This window comes from Copadichromis virginalis, linkage group LG12, assembly GCF_057382275.1.
Source record: "Copadichromis virginalis isolate Kocher_CV1m ecotype Utaka linkage group LG12, C_Virginalis_male_GT1.1, whole genome shotgun sequence".
Classification (NCBI taxonomy): Eukaryota; Metazoa; Chordata; class Actinopteri; order Cichliformes; family Cichlidae; genus Copadichromis; species Copadichromis virginalis.
Window position 1 is genome coordinate 20,551,005 of NC_140629.1, and position 26,355 is coordinate 20,577,359.

At 41.6% G+C, this 26,355-nt stretch overlaps 2 protein-coding genes across 3 annotated transcripts in view; one reads left to right on the top strand and one right to left on the bottom strand.

The window, feature by feature from the left end:
- The first annotated feature begins 170 nt into the window (after positions 1–170).
- Positions 171–8,205, top strand: LOC146696893 (ceramide transfer protein-like). Its single transcript, XM_085475234.1, has 8 exons — positions 171–498; positions 2,332–2,424; positions 3,211–3,306; positions 3,541–3,673; positions 3,764–3,834; positions 3,943–4,071; positions 6,160–6,289; positions 6,867–8,205. Exons 1-8 carry the CDS (start codon positions 376–378, stop codon positions 6,992–6,994), a joined length of 903 nt encoding a protein of 300 aa, XP_085331360.1. The 5' UTR covers positions 171–375; the 3' UTR covers positions 6,995–8,205.
- Positions 8,206–8,430: 225 nt separating this feature from the next.
- The window catches only part of pip5k1bb (phosphatidylinositol-4-phosphate 5-kinase, type I, beta b), a 31,312-nt gene continuing 13,387 nt past the window's right edge, over positions 8,431–26,355 (bottom strand). For both annotated transcript variants that reach the window (XM_085475233.1, XM_085475232.1), the window contains exons 5-15: positions 25,632–25,749; positions 23,460–23,612; positions 22,011–22,310; positions 15,852–16,048; positions 15,424–15,507; positions 14,935–14,983; positions 14,683–14,767; positions 13,813–13,971; positions 11,854–11,980; positions 9,787–9,910; positions 8,431–9,700 (exon numbers count right to left, since the gene is read on the bottom strand). In XM_085475233.1, coding sequence (XP_085331359.1) covers positions 9,698–9,700; positions 9,787–9,910; positions 11,854–11,980; positions 13,813–13,971; positions 14,683–14,767; positions 14,935–14,983; positions 15,424–15,507; positions 15,852–16,048; positions 22,011–22,310; positions 23,460–23,612; positions 25,632–25,749 — 1,399 coding nt within the window. In that variant the 3' untranslated portion in view covers positions 8,431–9,697. The remainder of the gene's footprint in view (positions 9,701–9,786; positions 9,911–11,853; positions 11,981–13,812; positions 13,972–14,682; positions 14,768–14,934; positions 14,984–15,423; positions 15,508–15,851; positions 16,049–22,010; positions 22,311–23,459; positions 23,613–25,631; positions 25,750–26,355) is intronic.

Consider the following 26,355-nt stretch of genomic DNA (forward strand, 5'->3'; position numbering starts at 1 on the left):
TGAAATTCAACTCCTACAGTCACTGCTCAGTAAACATGAAACAAGTGGACAGTTTGAGGTCCTGTAACACTCTCTGTTCATGTTGACACTGATTGGCCTGTGCCTTTAAAAGAGCTCCTCATGTATGTCCTGATCTCAGCTGATCTCGACAAACCAGTTCTCTCTCTCTCTCTCTCTCTGTGCGTAAAGGTAAACCGGGAAGTATTTCCTGTGAGTTAGACTACCTGAGTCAATCAACCACAAACTTATCAGTGTTTGGTTATGTATGTGAAGTTTAACTGCGGGTGTGTGGGGTAGAGACATAGAAACAGTCACAGAGCAAACACGAGGAGCGGGACACACCTACCCACACTTGTTCAGAGAGTAAGTTAGAAAATGAGTACCGGGACTTCGTTGCACAGTTCACCGAAGCAGTCGCGGAAAAGTAAGAAGAAACAGCTGCTGAAGCAGGAGACTCAAAGATGGATCCCTGTGCAGACCTGCAGCCATCCAGTTACAGTAGGTCTCTGTGTCCTGGTTATGCGACACATTCTATTTATTTTGTGTTGTCTGGAATGCCGACACCTCCCTTTATACCTGTTTGTTTGTGTTTGGTTCCTCTGACTTTAATAGTATTACTCTGTTGTTAGCATTACAGTTCACCGGTAGCCACACTTGATTTGTTAGTTTATCCACACAGCAATTAAAAAAACAAAGTCCAGATACTTTAGCTAGTTTGCTATAATTCCTTTCTTCTAAGTCATAGATCTGAATAATACTAATTGGACTGGGATAAACTATTGAATATAATCTAACCATTTTACTTCTTCGCTGATTAGCTGTTATGTGGAATGGCAGCATTTCTTCGTGTAGACAAGGAGAGATAAGATCCAAACGGATTAATGGACAAAGATACAAAGTAGAACAGAAACAGTCACGTGGAAAGGAAAGTCAAGTCCTGTGGAAAACTGAGTGCATCCCCCAATCAATAGCTTCTAGAAGTACCTTTAGCAGTAATAACCTGAAGTCCCAAAATGATTTCTGTATGACTTTATCAGCCTTTCACATCATTATAGAGGAACCTTGGTCCACGCTTCCTTACAGCGTTGCTTCAGTTCAGTGAGGTTTGCGGGCATTTGTTTATGCGCAGCTCATTCTGGACTTTGACTGAGCCATTGCAACACCTTGATTTTTCTTCTCTTTTTTCCAGTCATTCTGCTGTAGATTTGATGCTTTGCATCAGATAATTGTCAAATTGCATGCGGGTAAAGCTTTACAGTAGCTGTGGGACAAATACTTTTATATTTGACTGAAGAAGACTTTGTTATAGAGAGGAGTTCTTGGCTGGCTGTAACGTGGCCAGATCCTGTGGCTGTAAAACAAACCCCAAATCATCACACCACCACCACCACTATGTTGATGTTTTTATTGATATGCTGTGTTTGGCTTTCAACACACACAGTGCAGTTCTTCATGGACAAACATTCCCACTTTGGTCTTGCCTGTCCAAAGGTCTTATTAGTGATTTGTTCAGATAAGCTGTGCAGCCATGTTCTTCCTTTTTTGTTTAGAGAGAGACAAGAAGCTTTCTTGTGGCAACCCTTCCAAACAAGCCACACTCTTTCAGTGTTTTTGCACTGTCGTGAACTTTAACATTTAACATGCTAACTGAGGCCTTTAGACTGAAATGTAGCTCTTGGGGGACTGCATAGAGGCCTGTGCAAAACTTTCTTATGATTAAACACTCAAGCTATAATATTATATTAATTACTGTTCATTTTAGGTCAAAATTAGGCTGCCTCCTCCTTGCATCTTCACTGTTACACCTGTCTCCCTCTCATTCACACACACATATTAGGTCTTTCTTCTACTGTCTTTCATGTCTCTTCACTCCAGAGGATACCTCCACCTCCCCAGGCTCTCTTCCACCTGCTCCCTACTCTCATTATAGAACACATTGTTGTATGTGAACATCATAGTCAGAGCAAAATATTTACTATATTTTATAAATATTTTGCTCTTTTACAATGTTTTTCTTTTTTTTACTGTACTATACTGCTGAGTGACTGTCTTCTGCTCGTCACATACATTTCATTGCAATGTTGACCCTGTGCTAACTTGCATATGACAAATAAAACTGAACTTAAATGAACTCATAGTCTGCAGAGACTCTTCTCTAAACTCATATATCAGTCTGTCCATCACGAGAAGGGTCTCAGAGCCCAGCAACACCACCTTGAACCCATCTGTCACCCTCCTCACTGCTGTCTCAATGTTCTCATTCATGGCCTCCATAAACCCATTTCTGTCTCCTTGATCTTCTCATCTTAACTCATCTGCTCGTTCCCTCAGAGCCAGTCAAGGACGGTCTGGAAAGTTCAACTGCCTTCAGCTTCCTCCGGTCATGAATATTCCAGCATCGGCACACACAGATTTGCCAACAAGGTGCGAACCATATTTATGTTTGTTTGCTCTGTGCTATTCACCCTCCTCCTGTCCACCTTTGTTAAAATTTAAGGTAACAAGTTGCTGCTCTTATCTTTGTCTTATCATCCCTGTACAAATCAAGGTCTTCTTGGTGCTGATGACGCTGACATACCTGACCTTAATCTTAATCACATCATTTTGTGCTCACTGCAATATTAAAGTACAGATTCATATGAAATGCTACTTTTTTGGGGTTGTTATGTGTCTTCTGCTCTCCTGCTGTGGAGTCTTTTTCAGTTTTTGTAGTTTATTCCTTCTTCTTTTTAAAATCTTTCTCCGATGTACAGCTCTATATCCACTCTCCTTCCTCGTCCTCGATCGAGCTAATCAGTCATCTGCTTCAGATAACATTCACTGATTCAGCCCTCAAGTGCTGTGTTTGGGAACGTCACATAAACGCCTGCTAAACCACTCCCTGCAGGATTTCACAAACGTTTCCTGTGCTCCGAGGATCAGAGTCAGGTTGCGCTCAGTATATAGCACCACCTGACTATACAGGAAGTCAAAATTCTGGGAGAAATCAGGGACCGTGACGCGTTGTTGAGGTTTTGAACACACCCAAGCAATATCAAGTGTGTAATATTTATTTAGTTGGATAGTAAATTTGCTTAAGACATTTCTGGGATTCATGGCTTCTCTTATTTTTATCAACACCTCTGTTTAAAAAAACTAAATACACAGGTAGAAGGTGTGATGATCGCTCAGGCATATAAATACTGTAATGCTATAATATCTGACTCTTAGGTGGAGGAAACTGTGCAGAATCACATGGCTTACTCCATCCAGGAGGAGGGTGGAGGTGCCAACTGGCAACTGGTAGCAGAAGAAGGGGCGATGAAGGTGAGGACAGAAAACATGAATTATTTCTGTTGTTTGCTGTGAATATTTAAATCTCATTCACATTTTAAAATGTACTGCAGTAGTAACTTATTTGTGCTACAGTGAAAAAATACGCCGCTGAAATACACAGTGATTTAAAACTTTTAAAAGCCTGAGAAAAATCATCTTAGTTTTTAGTAACGGGTGAAGTTGTTAGTGTGTTTATAATATTCTGTCTGTGGTGCTGTGTAACAGGTATACAGGAGGGAAGTGGAGGAGAACGGCATCGTCCTGGATCCCCTCAAAGCGACACATGCTGTGAAGGGGGTAACTGGACATGAGGTCTGCCACTACTTCTGGGACACTGCAGTCCGATTGGACTGGGAGAGTAAGATCTGTGTTTTAGTCCAACATATTATTACTATTTGACTTTCCTTGTGTTATTGCCATGACCTGATGTGAACTCTCCCTCCCACAGCCACCGTTGAAAATTTCCACGTTGTGGAAAAGCTCTCTGATAATGCCGTCATTGTCTACCAGACGCACAAGGTATACTGAGTGCACACTGCACAGTGAAACACAATGCACATTTCATCAGTTATATTGCACAGCCTGTTTTTGATTGATTGAATTGATCACGTGTCTCCTTTGTTTTAGACAGTGTGGCCTGTCGCTCAGCGAGATGTGCTCTTCCTGTCAGTCATCAGGATGATTCCACCGAGAAATGAAAGTGAACCCGACACATGGATCGTCTGCAACATCTCTGTGGAGCATGATGATGTACCTGTAAGATTAACCCTCAGAGGCTTCCCTTGTGTTTTTAGCGCTAGACTGTTGTGCTGTGTTCATTTAATTAATAGATGATGTTCAGGACATTTTGTGCCATTCAGTTTTTTATTTTCTGTTATTTCTTTTATTTCTTTTATTTTCTATTTTCTGCTGTGCTGAATGAATATAGCTGATATTTGCCAAAAGATATATTTTTTAAATTTTAGAATAGTTGTCTCAACTCCTTAAATTAGCTTAAAATGGTTAGGCTATGCACATCCACATTTGATCTAAGGCCAAAAAATGCCCCATTGAAAGCTATTGAAATTCGCTTCAATTTAAAATGTTTAGATTTGTCCACCAGATGGCGCTACTCTTCTGTTTTCTGCAGGGGTGTCTTGTCACTGAACTGATAAGTTAGTGCCGCTACTGATGTTGGATAATTGTGTGTGTGTGTGTGTGTGTGTGTGTGTGTGTGTGTGTGTGTGTGTGTGTGTGTCCAACTTAAAGTCTTCTCTTTCTTTTTTTTCCCAATTAGTAATTGTTTTGGTGAAAAAATCTGACACTGTACAAAAAATGCATGAAAATCAACAGTACGGCTAATCATTAACCCATCTCACAGCCTAACAAAAATAGTAATAATAGTCGTATAATCATAATAATAAGTATACATGTATATTTCAGGCTGAAGTAGTTTTAAAACTACAGCATATCAGCATTAGCACATCAAACCAACTGTCAGACACAGTGGTGGAGGAATGATGTTTCGGAGTCACAGGAACCTGAGCACCTTTCATGAACTCATGAAGTATTATAGAGTCAAATCTGACACTGGCAGCTAAAGCTTGGGTCACGCGACAGGACAATGATCCCGAGCACAATCATGTGAGAGGCTCATAAAGTCATACACAAGACAATTACTTCGGGTTACAGCAGAGTCCCAGTGCTAAGCACTTGAGTTAAAGGCAGCTTTACTTCTTTTTAGGTTTGTGAAGGTGAAACATCTTTCCTTTTGACATGATGACAGGGTGAGTCAAAAACTCTCAGGACCACCCCCAAGGTGACAATCAGAACAGAATCAGAACACTTTATTGATCCTTAGGAGAAATTATTTTGGTTACAGTGCTCCAGTACAAACAGTAACAAAGACAGACATTACAAAAAGTAAGAAATACCACAATATATACATACATATAAGTTACTTATTGATAAATATCTGAATAAGAAAGAAGGGAATGTGCAAAAGGGGTGTAGCTATTGCAGTATACAGTGTGCTAAGTGGATGAGTTGTACAGGGAGATGGCCACAGGCAGGAATGATTTCCTGTGTCGTTCAGTGGTGCTTTTTGGTAATCTTAGTCTCTTGCTGAACTTCTTCTGTGACTGACCAGCATGTCATGGAGTGGGTGGGAGGAATTATCCAACATTGCCTTTATCTTGGACAACATTCACCTCTCCAACACCACCTCAAGAGAGTCCAGCTCCATCCCCACAACATTACTGGCCTTGCGGATCAGTTTATTGAGTCTCTTACCATCAGCAACCCTCAATTTACTCCCCAAGCATACAACAGCATAGAGGATCGCACTGGCCACAACAGACTTGTAGAAAATCCCAAGCATTGTCCGGCAGATGTTGAAGGACCTCAGTCGCCTCAAAAAATAGAGGCGACTCTGGCCAATCCCAGTAGAGGTTAAATATTTGGGCCTTTATGACTGAAGAAGACTCTCTGATGAGATGTGAAAAATCTTAATGAAAGTAAAAACACGTCCAGTTGCCTTCAGCTCGAGTGCTTAAGCGTGCCATGACCTGGATGACTGAAAACAGACATAAGCACTGCTCCTGGTATAAGAACAACTCTTACATTTGAGGTTTAATACTGCTTATGCATATTTTTCTCTTCACACCTCCAAGTGCTGTAACAGTGCATCTAGTTCATGTTAGTATCAAACATCATCTTGTCAAACAAGGCCTTATTGAGTAAATGGGAGAACAATGTTAACCAAAGTCTGTCAGTCATATCAGTTACAGTGAGATATGTGTCTGTTTTGGGGGATTTAATTTGTTTTTACTCCTATTTATTTATTCATGTATTTTTCACTTTCAGCTAACAAACCGGTGTGTTCGTGCCAAACTTAATGTTGCAATGATCTGCCAAACGCTGGTTAGTCCACCAGAGGGCGACAAAGAGATCAGCAGAGACAACATCTCGTGCAGGGTCAGCTATGTTGCCAATGGTAAGTGCCTCTTAAGAGCATCTGGATTTGATCTCAGCAGACAGCAGAACAAAGCCTCTATTTAGTCTTACAGTCCTCACATGTATCACTAGATTTTGTACACGACAGATGAGAAAAGCACACTTTGAATGTCTGAATGTTTGGTTATTCAGTCTAATGGAAGCGTTTGTTAGACCATCAAAGAAAATATAGAATTGGTTATTCATTCGTTTGAATGACTGACATGCCATTCTTTGTTTTGGCCCTTTTTTGTTTTTGTTAAATGAATTTTGGAGTTTTGACACGAGGATGACCCAGCCTGGGGTATTACTTTGAAATTGTAGTCCAGACTGCAACTTCTGCCCCTGCAGACAAGCAGGTTATTACATAAAGCAGCGCTGCAGGATGAATAAGCCAGTTTATTGTCAGAGATGCCGTGCGAGTCGAGGGAGTTCATTTAAAAACATAAATATTAAATCACCACGTCCCGCCAGAGGGCATCCCACACAGCTGCCTGTGCAGGTTTATTATTAATAGTTTTATCATAAGTCAGCGGGAACACACTGTTTCCTGATTATATTTCTCTGTGTGACTGCAGTGAACCCCGGAGGCTGGTTTCCAGCATCAATCCTCAGACCTGTGGCCAAGAGAGAGTATCCCAAGTTCCTCAAACGCTTCAGCTCCTACGTCCAGGAGAAAACCGCTGGGAAGCCCATCCTTTTCTGAATTCAACGAGGTAACCAGGACCCCAAGCACAACTTGACTGGCAGCTACATCTTCTATAATTATAATTAATTATATTTGTATATTTTTGTTTTATTGGGTTAATTTAATTACCATGCATACCATCTTTGACCTTTTAAGTTTAACTAAGTTCATGATTTTTTTTCTTTTTTGAGATTGGATTGATTTTATTGAAGTGAACGAGGTAAGATCTACAGAATCTGTAATTATTCAGATGCCCCTCGAGCTTTAAAACAAAAGTAGTTGTTTATGATCTTAGCTAGATCATGCTGGTCATGGGCGCTTTTGTATGTAACCACAAGAATTTCATGAGGTGATTTTTTTTTTTTGTGTAAATTATTTCGTGCATTTCTATTGATTATCCATTTCCTGACTTTTTTTGGGGGGGGGGTCTTGCTCTAATTGGTAATATTACAGCTGCTTTTTTCTCCTTTTTTGGTACTGCTAAACTTCACTAAAGGTCAATTAAACAAACAAAAAAACCTAAACTGATATTTACAGCAAAAGCACTGATGAGGTGGGAACACTTTCACTTCTTCCCTCCCTCTCGTGACGACTCTTTGCAGTTTGATGGCCTAAAGCTTTGAAATCTTTAATATTGTTATAAAGTAGCTTTCAGAGAGCACAGTGGACACGGTGTATTGTACAGAGAAAACTCTAGATGTCAAATAAATTATCACTTGTGACTCTTAAACACTTGAATTTATTGACAGAAACAGTCAGAAGAAATATAGCTTGGGCGATGAGGAGCATTTAACTTTGGTTTGGTGCCTTTTTCATATGAGTGTTAAAAGGCTTAAACTAAAACCATACCTCTGAAAATGGTCGGGTACAAGGAATGGACTGAAACTGTATTTAAAATAAATTAAAATTGTATTTTTTTTTAAATTTTTTTTTATAAAAGCAGCCAATGTCTAAAGAAAATCTTTGGAAGAGCCCAGAGAGCCATTTCTGAAAACCACTTTAAAAAATTACAAGAAAATCTGGAGGCAAATGTCACGAAATGAGGCGTGGCTGCAGACGTTTTGCACAGTGTTGTAGCTACATGAGCAGAATGCATTTAGTGATTTCAGTTTTGTCTGTATTTTAAATAGTTTGTATATTTTTAAACTGTATATGAGAAATTTTATTTGACAGTAAATGTTTTGCAATGTTCTGTAAATTAAAGTTAATATACAGTATTCTTTTCCTCACACTGGCGTGACAATGAAACTGGTTTCTGTGGAAAGCCGCAATAATCAGCGTTGGAACAGAATCAGGTCACGGCCGTTTCTACGTGGAGTTTACGTGTTACCACCGTGTTTGCATGCCTAGGGTTTCTACCCATACTCTCACTAAAGACCGCCACTTCCTAAACATCCACAGCTATGACCTGCAAACGCATGACATGAAATGTTTTGAGCATTCACAGGCAGACACAGAGTTTAAATTTTTTATTTATAGGAGTCTCTTCTTTATATAAATACGCATTGTCTATACATTCAGCGATGAAAGTATATTTTCAGCAAATGGTAAAATATTGGGATTTACATAATAAATTATGGTCTCAACTGACGTGATCGTGGAGTTCAAACACTTATAGCTGGATATGATTTTGATGGAGCGGTACTGGACCGCCACCGAGTGTCTCAGAACTTGAACTTAAAGAGGACACACTTATTCAGTATCAAAGGATATCCTGAGTAAAAGCATCTTCAGTCATGACGCAAACCTCATGAAACTAGTAGTTCCACATCAAACAGAAAAAAAAATATCTACAGTGTTGCTTCATTGTCTTTGTACATGTAGTGTCAACGACAAAACAAGTGTGCATTTGAATAATAAAGATTTTTTAAAAAAGTGCATGTTCACACATCTGTGCTTCTATCAGGTAGCCCACCCGCCTAAAGCAGTGTCCTTGGAGAAATCTGTCTTACAGAAATCATAACATGGCAAAAGTGCCTCCTGCTCCGGGCTTCAGACGAGGCCTGGCCGCAGTCTTTGCTCGCTTCACGCTCCTCTCCGGGCGGCACAGTTAGGAAAAAATGCAGGCCGCTTAAACCGGATCGCACCTCGGGTTTGGCCTCGGCAGCTTCAGTATCTAGTCTGTTCACAGGAGTCTTTCCTGGTAGGTGTTGGATGCGGCTACAAAACCAACTTGTGTCCTTCGTTTGACAACGCGGCGTCCCTCCTCATTGGGGACAAAGATGCCACCATAAATTCAGTGTAAACATTTCTCATTTTAACAGCAACTAAAGCAGTCGCGAATCGTAAAAGTGTCCTTCATGTCTTTCTGAACAGCAGGGAAAGAAAAAAAACCCAAACCAAACATCTAAACACATGAATGGTTTGCATCTACCATCTCCTCAAATATGCTGAAGTTGTTTTGTAGGCCTTGAAAACAGTACACACATATAAAACCTAATGGTGCCGCGGCATTGACGCATGTTCCCAAAGCTCAGTCTGATGTACAGCACGTGACACGGTATGTTGCATGGTTCCTCGCAGATCTCCTTCACTTTGACTTTTCGTCCAACAACCAGTGGAAATCTCAGTACTTTTTTTGATGTGTTGGCAAAGACAAGTGGTAACATGGATCTAGCAGCACTGAAAGTGAGTCAAACGCCAGCATGGCCTGTCCAGTGGGGGTGTGGCGATTGTCTTATGCTTGGCAGGAGAAAATGAATGTTTGTAAAGCTGCTCCTTTCACTGTGAAACAAAGAGAATAAGTCAGTATATCCAGCTGAAGCCTAGTCAATATTTAAACAAGAATAACCTGAAATAAATGAACCCACCAGGTAGACGTCAAGAACCGATCCGTCATCTCGATCCATGTCCACGTCCATGGTGCTCTGCTCCGACGTAAGGCAGATGGCACTGTCCTCCAGGGTGAAGGTGGAGCTGGATGCGACGTCATCCCTGAAAAACACGGTCGCACGTTAACTTGTAGACGGACCTGAGAGCTTATCATCTGCGTCAAAGCCCCGGTTAGAGCAGGGCAGCTGTATAAACAGTGCTGGAAAAGGGATTGGAAAAAACCCCTTAACAAACGAACCGCAGATTTATTGCGGACTCTGACGTAAAGAGACAAAGAAACCTGTCTGGTGTCGGGACGTAGAGGCTCATTGTCTCAGAAACGCCAAACGGGAGGTTGAAATTGAGAGGAATTGCTGGGAGAGAGAGTCCTACAGATTTCTCAATGTGGAGTAAGAGATACAAGTGAGCTTTAAAAGAGATTTCTTCCAGGAAATTACAGACCTAAAAAGTTAACTCCTTCATTTTGGTTTCCACTGGAGGGAACTTACATCCACAGAAATTCCAATTTTCTATCCTTTCTAATAAAAACTGTAGCATATTGCACTCTGACAGAAAATATGTTCTTTTTCATGCATGTACGCATTCAACGAATGAGATCCAGCTAACGCGCAGCCCACAGATCTTGGAAATTCCTTGCAGTAGTTGAATTGGACGAGGAGGAATGGGGGGAGGGACTTATTAAAAATGGATCAAAAGCGTAATGCTGAAATAGAGTGCTATTAGACTGAATCCATACAGGAGTCAGATAAATGGATTTGAACGTAGCTCGCACATTCGTACTGCAAAATTCATCCTGCCTTTAGTTGCAGTCTCTGGTTCACCACTAGGGGGCAACAAAAGATCGTTTTCCCTTATATGCACATCAGCAGACTTCCTGATAAATTCAGGAATGTGTTTTTGCCCTTTTCTAACATATGACACACTATGTTAGGGGTTCAAAGAGATGTAATCCAATTAGAACAAGAGCAGCATGTTGCTATAGTTGTAGAGATAACAGATGGATGTGAGACATACGGATAAGCTACAGCTTTATTAATAAATAAATAAAAATTTTTATATATATATAAAATATATAAATATATATATATAAAATATATAAATATATATATATATTTTTTTTTTTTCTAGATAGATAGATAGATAGATAGATAGATAGACAGACGTGACACTTCAAAAGTGTGTTACTAAAATAAAAGGCAGAGCGGCTGTCAGACAGGGATTATTGTTGGCTGATATACAGTCTCCACAGCGCTGCTTGTCCTCTTTTGTCACCGTATTTGTGCAGCGTAATGGCACAGAGTAAGAGTGTGTCAAAGCTGCTGTTTAAATATTTATAAAAACAGTTGACAGAACAATGTCAGGGCAGCAGCAGGTGACTGATGAAGGGACAAGACCGGGCAAGTCACACAATGCAGCCTCAGAAAGCAAGCTGAACTCGACACTGTTGGACAGGAGGAGCACTGAAAGGTGGAAGGGAAGAAAAAAATGCAAAGGGCAGGGGATGCAGGGCTTAGAGGCTTTTAGCAGGACAGGAAATAAAGCTTTAACACACTTTCTCTCTCCACACTGGTAAAAGTCACAATGAAACCTGTTAATGTAACACTCTGATTGTGTTAAAAATCAGGGTTTCAACTATTAGTCAATGCTGTGCCATTAAAGCATTTCATTAAGGGACGCTTGAGCCATCCAAAGTCATTCCTGCCACAAGAGTCCAATCAAATAAAAGTTTTCCTGGCATCCACTACAACACCACGCATCCTGATTCATATGTTGTCTATGAAGCGTGCACGTGTACTTGGATGCATGCAGGCAAACTAAGTGAGTAACATGCTCCATGACGCACGTCACCAATAAGACCGTGTGACGTAGACGCACAGGTAACAATAAGGCGGGAGTGCCCGAGCATGTGCGTGAGTGTACATGTCAGGCGTGACTTCCTTCTTTTCTTCGTGGCCTTGCGTCATGGTTTAAGGTGATCAGCTTAACATTTCAGGATCATGTGAGTGTAGGAAAACAAGGAAACGTCAACACAGGAGACACTGTACCTGTCCTCTGTTTGGTTTTCCACGTTTACAAAGATGGAGGAGGTGGAGATAGTTCCCATGGAGGAGCCCTCGTAGAAGGATGGGTTGGCTGGGACAATGTCGGGGCGCAGATATGAACCGAACACGGCTGAGGAGGAAAAAAGAAAACTAAATTTTAAACATGTGACGGTTTCCTATCTCAGGTGCGCTCAGTTTTAACTTACATGGTGCCAATAAATACAAACAGTCATCTAAAGATGCTTCCTAGTGACGGGAAAGGCCCCACAAAATCACAGAGAAAAACCTAACGATTCAGCAATCTAACTATGAGCAAACACTTGGCGACAGGAAGAGCGAGGGCGGCCATCTGCCACAACAGCCTGATGTTAGAGCGCACCATAAAACAGTAAAACAATAAACACTCCTGTGCCTTCAGACTTTCAAACTCCACAATCCAGGTAAGCGCATTTTGACCTCTACGGTTGGGCGATCCCACACATTTTACAACTTTAGGCTGAGTACTTCGGCTCCAGATAAGTGTGGGAACACCAAACGCTGTAAAATCAGAGTTCCCCCTTAAAAGGAAGCATTTCCTGGAAGCTGAGCTGAATAAAATCTAAAGCTGACACTGGATGTATCCTAGGAAAAGTGAGTATGTTTTTCCTGTAATTCTGCCGTGTCTTTGCAGACTTCAAAACCTAATCATCGACACAAGGCAGCGAATGAGAGTTTAATGCAACTGATTAGATTAGGGTGTCAAACATAAGGCCTAGGGGCCAGAATCGAAAAGGCGAAGACTCTGATCCAGCCCACGAGACATCTTTGGAGATTGTGAAGCAGAGCATAAATTTTGGACTTTTACCTGTATTTTCATACATTTTACAGATGTCCTACTGATAAAGATCCCCTCCCACAGCCATTCATATGACACCAAAGTAATGAAGTAATAGATAAATGACTGAATGACATTCAAGTTCCTATAGACATTTCTGTGAATTAAACATTACAGGGCAGTCTGGGGAAATGAGCTACTACAATTCTGTACTTTTACACATTTTGTTTTTACCATTAAAGGCCAAAGAGTCGTAGTGACAGATTTCTTTCATTAACTACAGCCGAATTTCTTTATCATGAAAAAAAAAACCAAAAACGGAGACATACTGTTAAACACACACTTTTTTTCTCATATTGAGATGGAAATGGATTAAATATGTAGATAAAATTCTTTACACTGACAGAAATGGGATTTTCGCTGGTCCAGCCCACTTCAGATCAAAGCAGCAGCATGTGCGACACACTTTGTTTAGATGCTTCCGGTTAAACTGACATACGAGCCACTCCCTTTAGAGTGAAAACCGATTTCCTGCCCTTCCCGAGACCCCTTCAGTGACCATAAGAGCGAAGGAAAGTTTAACAACCCAAACGGATTTATAGTTTGTTGCATCACAGCTGGAGATACAGCTGGGGCAGGGCTCGATTAGAGGAGAGGACAAATGACCCCCGTGACTTATCTTTCTGCTCCACACCCACAATTCTTCCGGTGTGCTGTTGGCTAAATAACTCGCCTTATCAAACACAAAGATCACACAGATGTAGCTGCTTTATCATGTAAGAATGTAGGGGGAGCTCAATCTAAGGATGGTTTATACACAGTTTGTACACACAAATACTGTAACTGATGTAATGTTAATAGGAAGGTAACCTCTGTTTATTTCCATCAAAGCCAAACAATACATCAACCACTGACTGCTTCCTCCTCTTGGGAAGTGCTGAGAGGACAACATTTTTATGGCTGAGTGGAAGCAGCTCTTTAGTGGCCTCGAGTGTTTCTAAAAAGCTCTAATAAGCCGCAAAACGAAGCTTGAAGAGGCAGACGTGGCGAGGATTAAGGTAAAATGTCAAGTGCTTTTTATGATCTACCAATCCCACCCCCACTTCCTTGGCACAGATGCTGATCTGTCAAACTCTTGTTTTGTGTACCTTGTCCATCCAGGCTGGCGAGGCTGCGCGCTCCTACCAGCCGGTCCCTCCTGTCCTCCTCGTTCCTCTCATCCGCTTGCGATGAAAGGATCTCCTGTGAGCACGACTTCAGAGCAGGGATGGAAGTGCGGGTCCTCTTTGAAGGGGAGAATCGAATTGCTGTGGAGCCAAAATAAAAAAAAAAAAAAAAAAAAGGAGCACATGAGTCAGGTAAAGGACCACAATCTGATATTCAGGGACTTGGAGGCGAGGGAGACAAAAACTGCAATAATTAGGGGGAGATAAATCAAATCAGTGTTCACACAGAGGAAAACTTCAATGCCCTGCTTCCAAAATTAGAAGCTATTAAACTGTTAAAATGCACAATGACGCTGACACAAATGTCCCCTAAGCCACTTCTTATTCTGCCTCCTGAGCAGGGCGTGAAATAAAATCCTTTCCTGTCATCTCCCTCTGTCGGGACTTGGCAATGGTTAACAGCGCAGCTAAATCCTCAAATCAGTGCCTCAGCCATATGTATTTCCACAGAGGGGGTCCGACATGGTAACATTTGTTTCTATATTTGATGTTCCAAAACAGCTTCCTGGTTTCACCTACAGCCACACCCAGGACACTGAGAATAGATGCTACGGATAAAACTATTAAAAAACTATTTTCCTATCTCGGAGTTTACGGATCATGTGCTTCAAAAGCTTATCCAATAGCCAACTCTAAAAGACCCAGTGCCATTTCAGTGACATCAAAATACCCAGTAATTCATAAGATAAACTGCCTACAGTTTCATTCCTGTTACCAGAGCGGGATTTCCAGCTTTCCACATTTTGTTTCCTCCTTTAGTTTCACATGACCATGATCAGTCAGCTGACTTACGCTGAGTCTTCCTGAAGACCCGTGTGCTCATGAACTTCAGGAAGCGGCTGGCGTAAAACCCGGGCCGGTGGACTGAGACGGAGTCCTGAGGACAAATCAGAAAGGGAGGAAAGAAAAAAAAAAAAAAAAAAAAAAAAAAAAGAAGTCAGGTTTTTATCAGACAGCCACGGGTAATTTTAAAGAGGACGTAACAAAATAAAAGGCTCATTCATAAAAGCTGCTCCATCAGATTTGAGCAGGCTATCAACTTACACCATCGTACACCAGGGCTTTCCATGAGTGCTCCAACTTTTTAATGAACCTGCAGGAGAAACACAACAAAAAGAGGCCTTGTTACGAAGGTTATACAACAAATTCCCCTTTATGCCCGATCAAACCTAAAAGGTTTCACTTTTCCCTCTGGGTGCAGCGCAAAGCTTTGCTCAACTTAAAGTTCTGCCTTTAAGTTAAGCAACATTTAGCTTTTAAGAGAGCAAAAGTACACAAACTCTGCCTTTTCATCATATCTGACCTGATCTGACTTCGCCTTCGCTGTCAAGAGTCTGATGCCGACAAGGCTCACAAAGGTTTATGCGATGCTTTTAAAGCACCACGAGTAGGAAAAGCTGATGACCCAAAAGGCTGTTGGATCTCATAAGACTTCGTGGCACAAGAAGTCAACATATTAATCTATTTTCTAGACAAAGTAAGAAGGAAAGGCAGTAAAAATCCAGTGTTTTTCAGTTTCATTAGCATCAGTACCTGTATGACTGTAGAATATCTATGATGCCCAGGTAGATGAGCAGCTTTTCATCTTTGTGTGTCCGGGCTGGGATGCCGCCCATCCTGAAAAAGAAGACAGAAACCAAAACATGGCAGCATTTAGAAAGCAGCTGTAGTTCAAATGAACGTTCAAACGTGCCTCTGCACTTTTTACGAGTGTTTGTAAAAGAGGCTCCTGCAGTATTTACATTTGTGTGTGTGTGTTGCTGTAAATATGCAGACCAGTGTTTGTATTTTTGTAGCTATGGTTATGCGAGAGCCCGACTGTGTGTTCGAGCGTTCTGTGGAAGGTTGTGTAACGTCTGCGAGGGAAAAAGTGGACATCAGGAGACAAACAGAGGAGGTGTGCGTGTGCATGTGTGTGTGCATGTGTGTGTGCTTCGCCCCCCCAGGCTGAATAAACTCACGTGTCATCAGTGGTGAGGGCTTCAGCAGCCTTGCCGTCTCCTTGAATGGACTCCATGGCGGTGGAGTAAAGCACCCTCTGAGCCACGGGTCTCCTCCCATCACCCCCTGCCTGACCCTGCTCGCCCCCCTCTCTGTGGTCCAGGACGTGCACGCCCAGCAGAAGACTGTAGTCCATGATCTTGAAACTCTCAAGCACCTATTGCAAATTACAAATAAAAAGAGTTCACTCAATATCACAATCTGGATATAGTTACATGATTCAATCTCCCACCTCTCAAAACTTTGAAAAGTTTTCTACTAGACTCTCATGAGGAGGGAGTTGTTTCCTTCCTAAAACACTTTCATCACCCAGCTCAGTCAAAAGTGTGTCGGGTGATGAAAGACCAGAAAGCCAGCAACAGGAAATCTCTGCTGAAACCTGTTCAGAGCCAAATACACAAGGTGTTTCACCACAGAGAGCCAAGTGTTACACACCGACCCGTCTGAGGAGCCTTTTACCAAGCTTCCCATAAACCCTCTGACTTTATGGGAACCCAGCGCTCAAGAAAAGCCACCCTGTGGCAGGAAAAGGGCAGAAAGTGAGGTGGGAGCTTGTTCTGGGAATGGGATTGAGGTCACTGCCATGTACTGAGGCTTACTTTATGACCCAGACTGAAACAAACAACCAAGAAAAATAAGACAAGCTATGGTAACGGTTTAATATTCTTAGCTTGAAGCCATTTGCTTTTGCAAATACAGTCGGCAGAATAAAAATGACACACATCTTCTGATGGGATCGAGCTTGCAGCTACGCCACGCCTACCGCTGAACTCTGCCTTCGTTTAAGGTCAAAACAATGCCAGTTGAGCTTTCGAGTCATAAATCGCGCTTCCCTCGACAGCTTTAATGTGTTTATATGGGATGAAAAATCAGATGAAACAGGCTGTCTAAACATGAATGAATAAACCAGATAAATGCTTTAACACTATGCATTCCCACAAAGATTTCTATATTTACTGCAGAAAAAACCTGACATAATCAAAGACAGTCATGGCCCAGAATCCAGAGCAAAATGAAGTTATCTATAGTCAGAAGATTTTATTAGTGTTCATTGTAAATCAAGTTAGCATTTGCTGATATTTAAAGCCAAAGCGGCACACACTCATGCACACAACTGCAAGCAGACTTAATGAGTGACTCAAAGCAAACACAGGGCCTTTTCACCGATCACCCCCCACCCCTCTCTTTTTTCATATCAACTATTTGCATCCCCTCGCTCAAACTCCCCCAGCCTATTCAAACAGCAACCATTTTGAATAGAGCCATACACATCACGCTGCCTACAGAAAGCCACGACCGAGCATCCGGGCCCCAGTTTTCCCCGACGGACAATCAAAGCATCACAGCAGACAGAGAACACCCACGTTTGTGTGTTATTTATGCAAAATTTCTCCTTGTATTTTTTAATCTGACTTATTCTGAGGGGCATACCGGTACAGTCTTTAGTTCCTGCTTTCAAACACAACCGTTCTTGTCTCATAGTGAAAGTAATAATAATACTGCTCTAAAGCTCCCGTGAGACGCCAGCTTTGTCATAGCAAAGCTTAATCCTCAACAAAATTCGATTTTTCTCATCATAGTCTAGCCTAAAGCGCTCCTCCACCCATTCAGCTCTGAGCCAGTAGAGCCGCCCGACTTTGCACTAATACATCAATAATACACAAATACATGTGTTCCCTATTCATTGAGCAAGCTGAAGCACTTTTTCCAAGTATACACCGACTACGAGTCCAGTTCAAGAACGCTTGGTTTGTCGCAGAAGTCGTGATGGGGCAGAAAGGAACAAACACCAACCCGCCACCTGAGGAGGTCACAAAAGCCACAACTCAAATCCCGCAATTCCAGCACCTTTGTGAATCTATGCTATTCTATGGCACTTCTGAAGGCATACAGGGGGCCAAACCAGTACTAGCAAGTGTATCTAATAAAGTGGCCAAAAGTGTATATTTCTTAATGCTTTTTTGGCCTGAGTTGCCCACAAGATGACAAAGTGTTGACAGCCAAGCATGTGTTGTGAAGAAAAGTCTCCTAACAGCTTGATTTCATCTTCAGCATCACAGTCATTATGTTTGCCTCACTGCACAGTCACTGTAATGTGACAGCAATGCTCTTCACCACGCACACACACACACACACACACACACACACACACACACACACACACACACACACACACACACAGAGTCAGACTGGTAGATGCACACACACTCTACAATAAACCCTCTCTGTCTCACTCTCTCTGTAGAGTAGAGTTCAGCATGAATTATTAATGCCTCGTGTTGTTTTGGCATTTGGGGGAGTATCAGGGGAGCTGGAGAGTAATGGAGAGGAGAGACTTAAGAAGAGAGCACATTTCTCGTATCGGTTATTTCTGAAATGTCACAAGCATTGCTCAAACACCATTTCTTCTTTTATCTAAACTGACTTTCCACATTCCCACATTCCCTGCAGGATCTGGAAAAACAGCTGAACATTACTTTTTTTATCATAGCTATTAAAGGACAACTCTTTCTTCCACTTCCTCGTTCCCTCCAAAGCCCCCTATGCCCCCTGTTGCTTAGCTTCTGCCGACCCTTACTCTGCGTTCTGGTCCGCAGCCTCTCCTGCGGTGACGGGGTTAGCTGCTTACTCATGGAAATGGACAGAGATTCTGCTTAGAGGGCACTTTGCTTCCCGCTTAGGAGGCAAACGCAGGAAGCCATGACAATAAACTATACAGCACAGTCTCTGTAACAGCTGCTGCAAAACAGTCCAACTTGCATACACCATATAGGTTTTATAAACTATATACATTAATTTTATACACACACAGACAGCCAGTGCATCTCTGTTGTACTTTGAGCTTGTGAACTGCTTGCGTGCGCTGCCAGGTTAAACATTAAGAAATCACTGAATTAGCCAGAAGGGAGGATGTCGGTGTCAGTGTGCTTAAGAAAACAGAACTTTGAGAAAGTCAACACACTGGTTAATGATAATGAGAAACACTCTAACCTGAGGAGATTACATAAGGCTCTGAGTTTATGGTAGCCTGACTGTAAGTCAACATCACAAGACCCAGATTTACCGCAAAACTCGAGATAATGTTTGACTTAAAAGGAGGGAAAGCAAGAGGTGATCACACCTGTTCATGCAGCAATCCTGTAAGAGGAATCAATTTCCCCTAAAGAGGAACAAAAAACTACAAACTAATGCAGCAAAAGATTTTCTGTAAAACTGAGCTACCCATGTCATTACTTGTTTTCTGAGTATACAGAAATTAGAGGACACAGATTGTGTTACATAATAGGCTGATTTAAACACACAGCATCCCACTATTCATTAGCTTTAATTCTTTCAATAAAAACATCATGTTTGTTTCCTCTTCTTCCAAATAAAAAACTGAATCATTTACCCGAAGTTTGGTGTAAGGGAAGTCATTAAGTTGTTAGCTATATGGAGCCTCACGAGGTTGCCAGGTCTGGCAGGTTGGCACGACTCAGCAGGAACTTTGCCAGGAAGTCTTTCTTTTGCTGTTCCCTGAACTCATCTGATGTACCCATCAACACTTGCTGTAACATCCAGGTCTATTTCCAGGTTAAATACAGCAGGCTGTTAACATTTTTTTTCCCCCCAAAAACAACGATTGAGGTCTAGATTTTCTGCACTTTGAAATGGCCCTTAAAAACATAAGTGGGCAATTAACTTTCCCAAGAGACCACATGACAAGCTGGGGCTGTTGTGAAGCGACACACCAAAAAGCCCAACTCAATTTTACTTATTAATTTTCTTTCTTTATAAAGTGCTACTAGAAAGAGTCGTCATTACAGTTAGACGATGAAAATGTGACACAGTAAAAACGTCAACATTTAATCACCATTTACTCAACATTCCCCAAAACAACTGAACTGTATGCGCATATTTTTGCACAAGACTTAACTTTATACAAAATACTGTTGCCATCTTGCTTGTAGGTAAATGAATTAATCTGTGTTTTTTTATTTCTTTTTTTTTTCCAGTGTAGTAAAACTAGCTGGCTTTGGTCTTAAATAAGTGCATTAAAATCATCAGATTCAGTGTCTAAAGTTGAAATGTGAAGGACAGTCACAGCGACAGCAAATGCAAGATCTGCCTTCTATTCTGCATCTGAGAGCTCTGGAAAGTCTGTGCCTTTCTTCTCATAATGCTCTTGACTTTCTGGTCTGAGGTCCCATACTCTTTCCCCAGGCTGAGCCACCTGACAGCTGTGTGGTAGCCTATGTGCAAAAAACAGTTCAGCGTTCTCGCCCCCAATTAACTCTATTAGTTATGAACATGGTTAATTTTTAGCACCAAGTTACACACCTCCTGCTGTATCGTACAATGCTAACATATGAATTTCAGTTCTGGGTTCAGTTCAGTTACTTCTGTCTAAATCTGCCTTCAATCATTTTTAAAGTGTCCAAATCTGAAATTTGTCAGATTTGGACATAACGTCTGCCAGTTATCTGTGAACAAATCACTCCCTGTTACAGTCCCTTTCACTAAGGTCATTCCTGCCAGCTCCTCTGTAATATACTTGGGATTTACCTAAAAGAATAAGTAACTGGCCTGTGTAATTGTCACTGGGTGGGATTGACACAGCCCTCACCCAGAGCCAAAGAGAAACACTCAAAATCATCTCTGTGTGTTTAGTCTCAGAATGGCGATTCAAATTGTACTCCTCAAACACACAAATGAGCTCTCCACAAGCAAAGCACACAGTCTTACCTCTGACCTCAGTAAATACATACTTACATACATGTCTTGTTAAAAAAAACTCTACACCCTGAAACTGTCTTTTTATTTTATTTTTAGTGCGAGCTGACATTTACATATCGTATCATATCTCTCATAAGTGTTTCCACGAACATGTTCACAGTGAAGCTCCATTTGCTTGCACACATGTACATATATAGCTTTTTAAAAAAACAAACAACAAAACCCCAAAGGTGACTTTAAAATAAAAGCACAACTAACTAGAGGCTGTCCGATGCCCAGGTCTGCTCTAACCTGATTATCTAGCGTTTGATCATGGTGTATAAATAGCTTCACAAATATGCCACCTCTCTGTGTTTAGAAAGGGTATTTTCCAAATGGAAACTTCTGCTGTAACCGACAATGAGCCAAAGGTTATGTATGCTTAGTGCTTTATTAGGGTCTTAATTCAACATTTCAGAAAGCTCTAATGTAAAAAAGCTTAATATACAGCCATTTGTTTTATGAGTTTATGGTGCACAACGCCTGAATTGTTGCCTTGGGAGGGGAACAGAGGCTGCAGACATCAGTACCACTTAAGTTTTGTGTCTTTTGCTTTTTAAAACCTAGAGGCTTCTTATTTAATCACAGCTATGGCCCACAAATCTGAAAATTTACTGTATACGATCCATCAGGCTCCATGACTAGCAACAATTCTTCCTAACTAATGTAATGCAGACAGACAAAGGGATATGAAAGGATGAAGTTTATGTGTTTGCAGCATAACGTTTTCTTTTTTTAAAGATTTGGTGAATCGCCAGAGCACAGCTCATGTCTCTTATTAAGCTCAAACTATCCTCCTTCAGTTGAACAATTTCACGGTGTCTGCATTAATACAGAGAAGAATGTGAGCCTTTAGATTGGAAGACTATCTTTGGACAGGGCTCTGAGTCTCACGCTACCAGGATCATGCCTTAATCACATTCAGTGTTTGGAGAGCTGTCACGTAGTGAAACATAGCCGTGCAAGGAAACAAGAACAGAGACCCGAGGCAAACTGAAAGTTTAGCTGAACACATTGTCTTTCTCTCTGTGGCAAAGACAAGGAAAATTCTCTTTTCAAAATATTTCGTCCCATCTAGGATACGCACTTATTATCCCAAAGCAGTATATAATGTGATTAAGTTACAAGGATGCATGTTGCTGGTGTTAGAATACATACCAACCCTTTAAAAAGATATATTTTCTCACTAGACTAAGATTTCCAGCTTGAAAGGATTTCACCAGGAAAGCGCCGTGCTATGAAACCAAAATGAGATCATCCTAGACTTCCTTATTTGTTGTAGGGAACAATAGAGAGCTTCCTGTCATGATACGACTGCCATTTCAAAGCCAGTCTGTGAGAAGAACATCCATAAAACTACCTACCCGACAGTCTCTCTGCAGAGTCTTCATGAGGTTGTTGTACGTCTCGGCGTCAAAGTAAAGCCCCTCCTCGTGCATGTCTTGAAAGTCCAAGTCTTTGTAGGTCGGACAGGCCTTCTCTCTCTCTTTCCTGGACGCTCGTCTCTTATAGGTGGATCCCTTCAGGTCGTATTTGTAGTGCATTTTGACAGAGCGAGGCAACACATTGTTCATCACCACCAATCGGATGTTGATGCCTCCAGACTGGATGCAGTACAGGCCGTAAAACTTGGGAAGCAAAGTGCGTGGATTCTGGTTCAAGTTCTGTGAATTTAGAGAAAGCACAGGGGTCGCAACGACGTTGACTTTTGTAGACTGGGTGCATTTTTTAAAAGATATATTAATGTGTGGGATAAAAGGAAGCAGTTTGGTAACTAATTTGTGCATGGTCAGAATTATATTGCAGATAACTGTGACGTACCTACCCCAGATAAGGAGCTCTGTTAGTGTTTGTAGATAGAGCTATAAATTGTGGACCATCTGTTTAGTATTTATACTACTATAAAAAAATCTGTAGCTCCGCTGATTTAAAAAAAAATAAAAAATAGACCTTTGCAGAGGACTTTAAACTTGTGCAAAGAGCAAACTTCTGTGTCAGACATATCTGATTTTCATGCCAAGAAGAGTGCTGAGTCTTCTGTTACGGCTCAGAGCACAGCAGTTTTCAGTGGAATGGCACATAGTGCCCAGTGAGCGTGCTTTTCGATTTTGCTATAACATTCAAGGAGTTGTCCAAACTGTCTCCCAAAGTTAGACTGCTGAGGGAAAACATTCAATAGACAACTCAAAATTTTGTGAGTGTATTTTTTTTTCCACATTAACAAAGTCTTGGCTCAACACCTTCAATTCTTGCCGGATATGGTTCCCTGCGACTTTACCTTCTTCTCCAAAAAGAAAACATTCAAGTGAAGGGTTGCCGTTTTGACACAGTGGATCAGATCTAAAACACACTACTGGAGCACAAGTTTAAGTGGTCAGAACAGCACTTCTATGAAAGGATATATCTAAAAATAGCAAGCGGTGAATAGAAGTGGCGAATTGCTGCAGAAGAGGACTAACTGGAAGGGGAAGACTGCGTATGGTTTAAACTCCATATGTGGAAAACTTGGCACCATGTACACTCCATGCTTCACTGATGTCAAGCAGAATGTGGATGCAATAAATAAAAACATGAATAACAAAATGAACTGATCAAATTTTGGACTTTTATCTATGCAACTGCCACTGTCCTCAGTCAAGTTGAATTGCTATTCAGGCTCCTAGTGCAGGAGCTAAAGGGCATTTTCACTCCATCTCATTTTTGCCTCTGACGCATCTCATGAGTAATCACTCATTTAACACCGAGCGGGTTTTAGACACCAATCAGCAACAATTTTCACATGAACTGTAATGAAGTAACATTAAACTTCTCACCATGTAGTATCCAGGTAGCAGCCTCTGGAGAAACTTGGCCTCCTTGTGCTGAACGGTTTTAATGATGAACTCATCGTCGCTGGTCAGGTAGAAGAGAGAGCCGCTGGCCCCGGGGTTGACCAGCTCAATCAGAGGCTCGTTTACCAGGGAGTACTGAGGAAGAGAGCCATAAACATTTCATATCTAATACATCAAATTCACAAATCAACTCTTTATGGTATAGCTTTGCACGCAGCAGAGCAGGAAACAGAGGTCCCTCGGCTGGTGCCACAAAATTGGAGGGCCGCTTTTGTAATGAAAAATCAGCCCCAAAGTCTACAGTTGTTCACATGCTTATCGGAGAAAGCTGTCTACATTTGTTTTATTGTTCCATTAATGCCAGCTCTGCTTCACATCAGTCTACTGTTTATCTGTTTGTCAAACTTTATAGGCGCCCACGGACATGTGAATCTTCCTGCTAAGAAACGAGAGCCTCTGTCCCGCAGTGCCCATCTACATACAAGAACCCGCAAGACTGTAGAGAAGCGTTAGATATTAATCAGTGCATTATGAGAGCCACATTTTCAAAAGAGAGAAACACTGGAGGCATCCACTCTCCCTCTCCAGAGACTCTTCCACTTGATGACCATCCACAGTCATGTTGCGTTACCAGCACAAACACATCCACACTTTATTGCATTTGCACTGAGGCTGGCTGTGTATGCGTGTCCACATTCTCTCTTAATTAGACACCGCAGTGTGGCCTCCGCCTGAATGAATTCATCATCACCTCAAGGACATCAGTCATTAGCACTACTCCTCAACGCTGGCGGGCCTTATGCCATCAACCCTCTTCGGCCTTGAAATAACTTTTTAATCTCCGACTCTCTTCTGGAGCTTTTTGTCTCTCATTTATGCAGAAAAGAATCTGGCCATCAAAAGGAACAATGTAGCCTGATGGGTTTAGGAAAGACTTCGAGGCATAAGGAACGCAGGAAGATGCCGCCACAGCAGGATAAAGGTCAGAGGAAATCACACCTTTTTGAAATCTAATTTTATTTATATACAGGTAGAGTATCAATTTAGCATTAAATTAGAACTGTCAAACGTTTGAAATGAACACCAAAGACTTCAGCCAGGGAATATTTTCACAGACAAAAACACGTGCAAACGAGCAAAAACAAAAACATGAATCACACAAAATGCTTCTGTCTAAATGTCAAAATGTGCACCTGTGAGTCTGCTGGGAAATCACTGCATGTGTGAGGATTACAGCTGTGCTAATGAGGGCACATGCTCTGTCATTATTAGCTCCAGTATCTCCACCACCCCAATGTTTTGCCTTGACTTCACCCTCCTGGGGACTGCAGCATTACTGAACCTATTGGATTCTACATTAGTCAGCATTTAGTTGGTGGAAAGAAATTCCAGACAGACAAAAATAACGAGGAATTCTCTCTTCTTTATCAGACTTACAACTGATTATCTATGTCAGTTTGTGACGTGTGCATGTAAGAACCAGGTGAATCTCGCTGTAACACAGGAAATCTCAGCCTGTGTGGTTGTTTCTTTGGCTGCCCACTCCTCCTACACAACCAGGGAGATGACAAATCAAACTTGGCATGTAGAACATCTTAAAAATGCATCTACGTCATTACGTAGACTGGCAACCGCCTAGCAACAGCCTTAAAATGATGCGATTTCAGCATTTATGCCCCTGTAACACCTTACGTTGAATGTGAAGTTATAGCACCTAGCAAGCAGTTAGCTGAGCTTTGCATCGAGGCTGGAACAGGTAAAAAATCAAAATCCAATGTCATAGATCTCACTAATTTATAAAAATGATCTCTGTTTAATCTCATAAACAGCAGTGAGTTTATGCGGGTTATGTGCAGGGAAATACTGGGCAGGCAGTCAGTGACAGGAAGTGACTCAGCATATTTTCTTAAATCTCCTTTTTTTTTTTTCCTTTAAGTCTTGAAAGCAAAAACTTAAAATGACCTTTTTTTACCCCCTTGAATAGGACCAGCAGGTTAATTTCAGTTGCTGTGCTGAGAAATGAGAGTGCACTAGATTTGCTTCCTGCGGCATGGCTCCATACAAATGAGGTGGTGATCCAGACGGAGCTGAGGTCTGGATTATGAGCATGAACACAAATAATGACCTGCAAGGTCTGCCAGGTTTTAGTCTTACCAGGTAGTCATCTGGCTTGATGCCGAACAGATCTCTGAAGTAGCGGAAGGCCAGCGGGGCGTACGTCTTGAAGCGGAAGTCAGGATAGTGATGTGCTGGAGTCAGGTTGCTTCCCTCACTGGTAATATTTGACCAAGACAAGATGAGACAAACACACAAACGGGTATATTAGATACATCTTTCAACACTAACTGACATGAAATTTAAAAAAGAAGCTTTAACATTACAAAAGGAAACATGTTAGTGTCAGTAACACAGATGCATTCTCGCGCCCCCTGGAAAACTGGCACTACCGCGGGAAATGAACACCAGCACCTAATCTTTGTGCCTGGTATCTACGCTATTGACTCTGGGTAATTTTATCAGAGGGCCCTTGTATTTTCTTCCATTCCTGCTTGAACAGGCTTCAGTAAGTCCTCTATGGGAACCCAGATTCACCAGCATTGTGCTAACAGAGATAGGTCTGTATAGAGTTCTTCGCCTGGAGACTGAAGATGGCTCTAATTACTGGATCGAACAATACCAAATAAAAAACATGCACTTCAGCTCAAATGGGGAGAAAATGGCTCAAATAAAAAGGTTTAAAACCAAACAAAATGAGACACAATAACCTGCATGTTTTTTTTGTTTTTTGCCAAGCGTGGAGTGGGAGACGTTTCCAGACGGGCTTCGACAAAGGCTGACCCTGTTTCTAACTAACCTAACCCATAATCCTGTAAGCACA

Excerpts from the sequence above, each read along its gene's own strand:
- LOC146696893 (XM_085475234.1), top strand. The coding sequence starts at position 376 with ATGAGTACCGGGACTTCGTTGCACAGTTCACCGAAGCAGTCGCGGAAA. Across the intron at positions 3,674-3,763 it reads AGTCCGATTGGACTGGGAGA|CCACCGTTGAAAATTTCCAC; the intron begins GTAAGATCTGTG and ends TCCCTCCCACAG. Across the intron at positions 4,072-6,159 it reads TGGAGCATGATGATGTACCT|CTAACAAACCGGTGTGTTCG; the intron begins GTAAGATTAACC and ends TTTCACTTTCAG.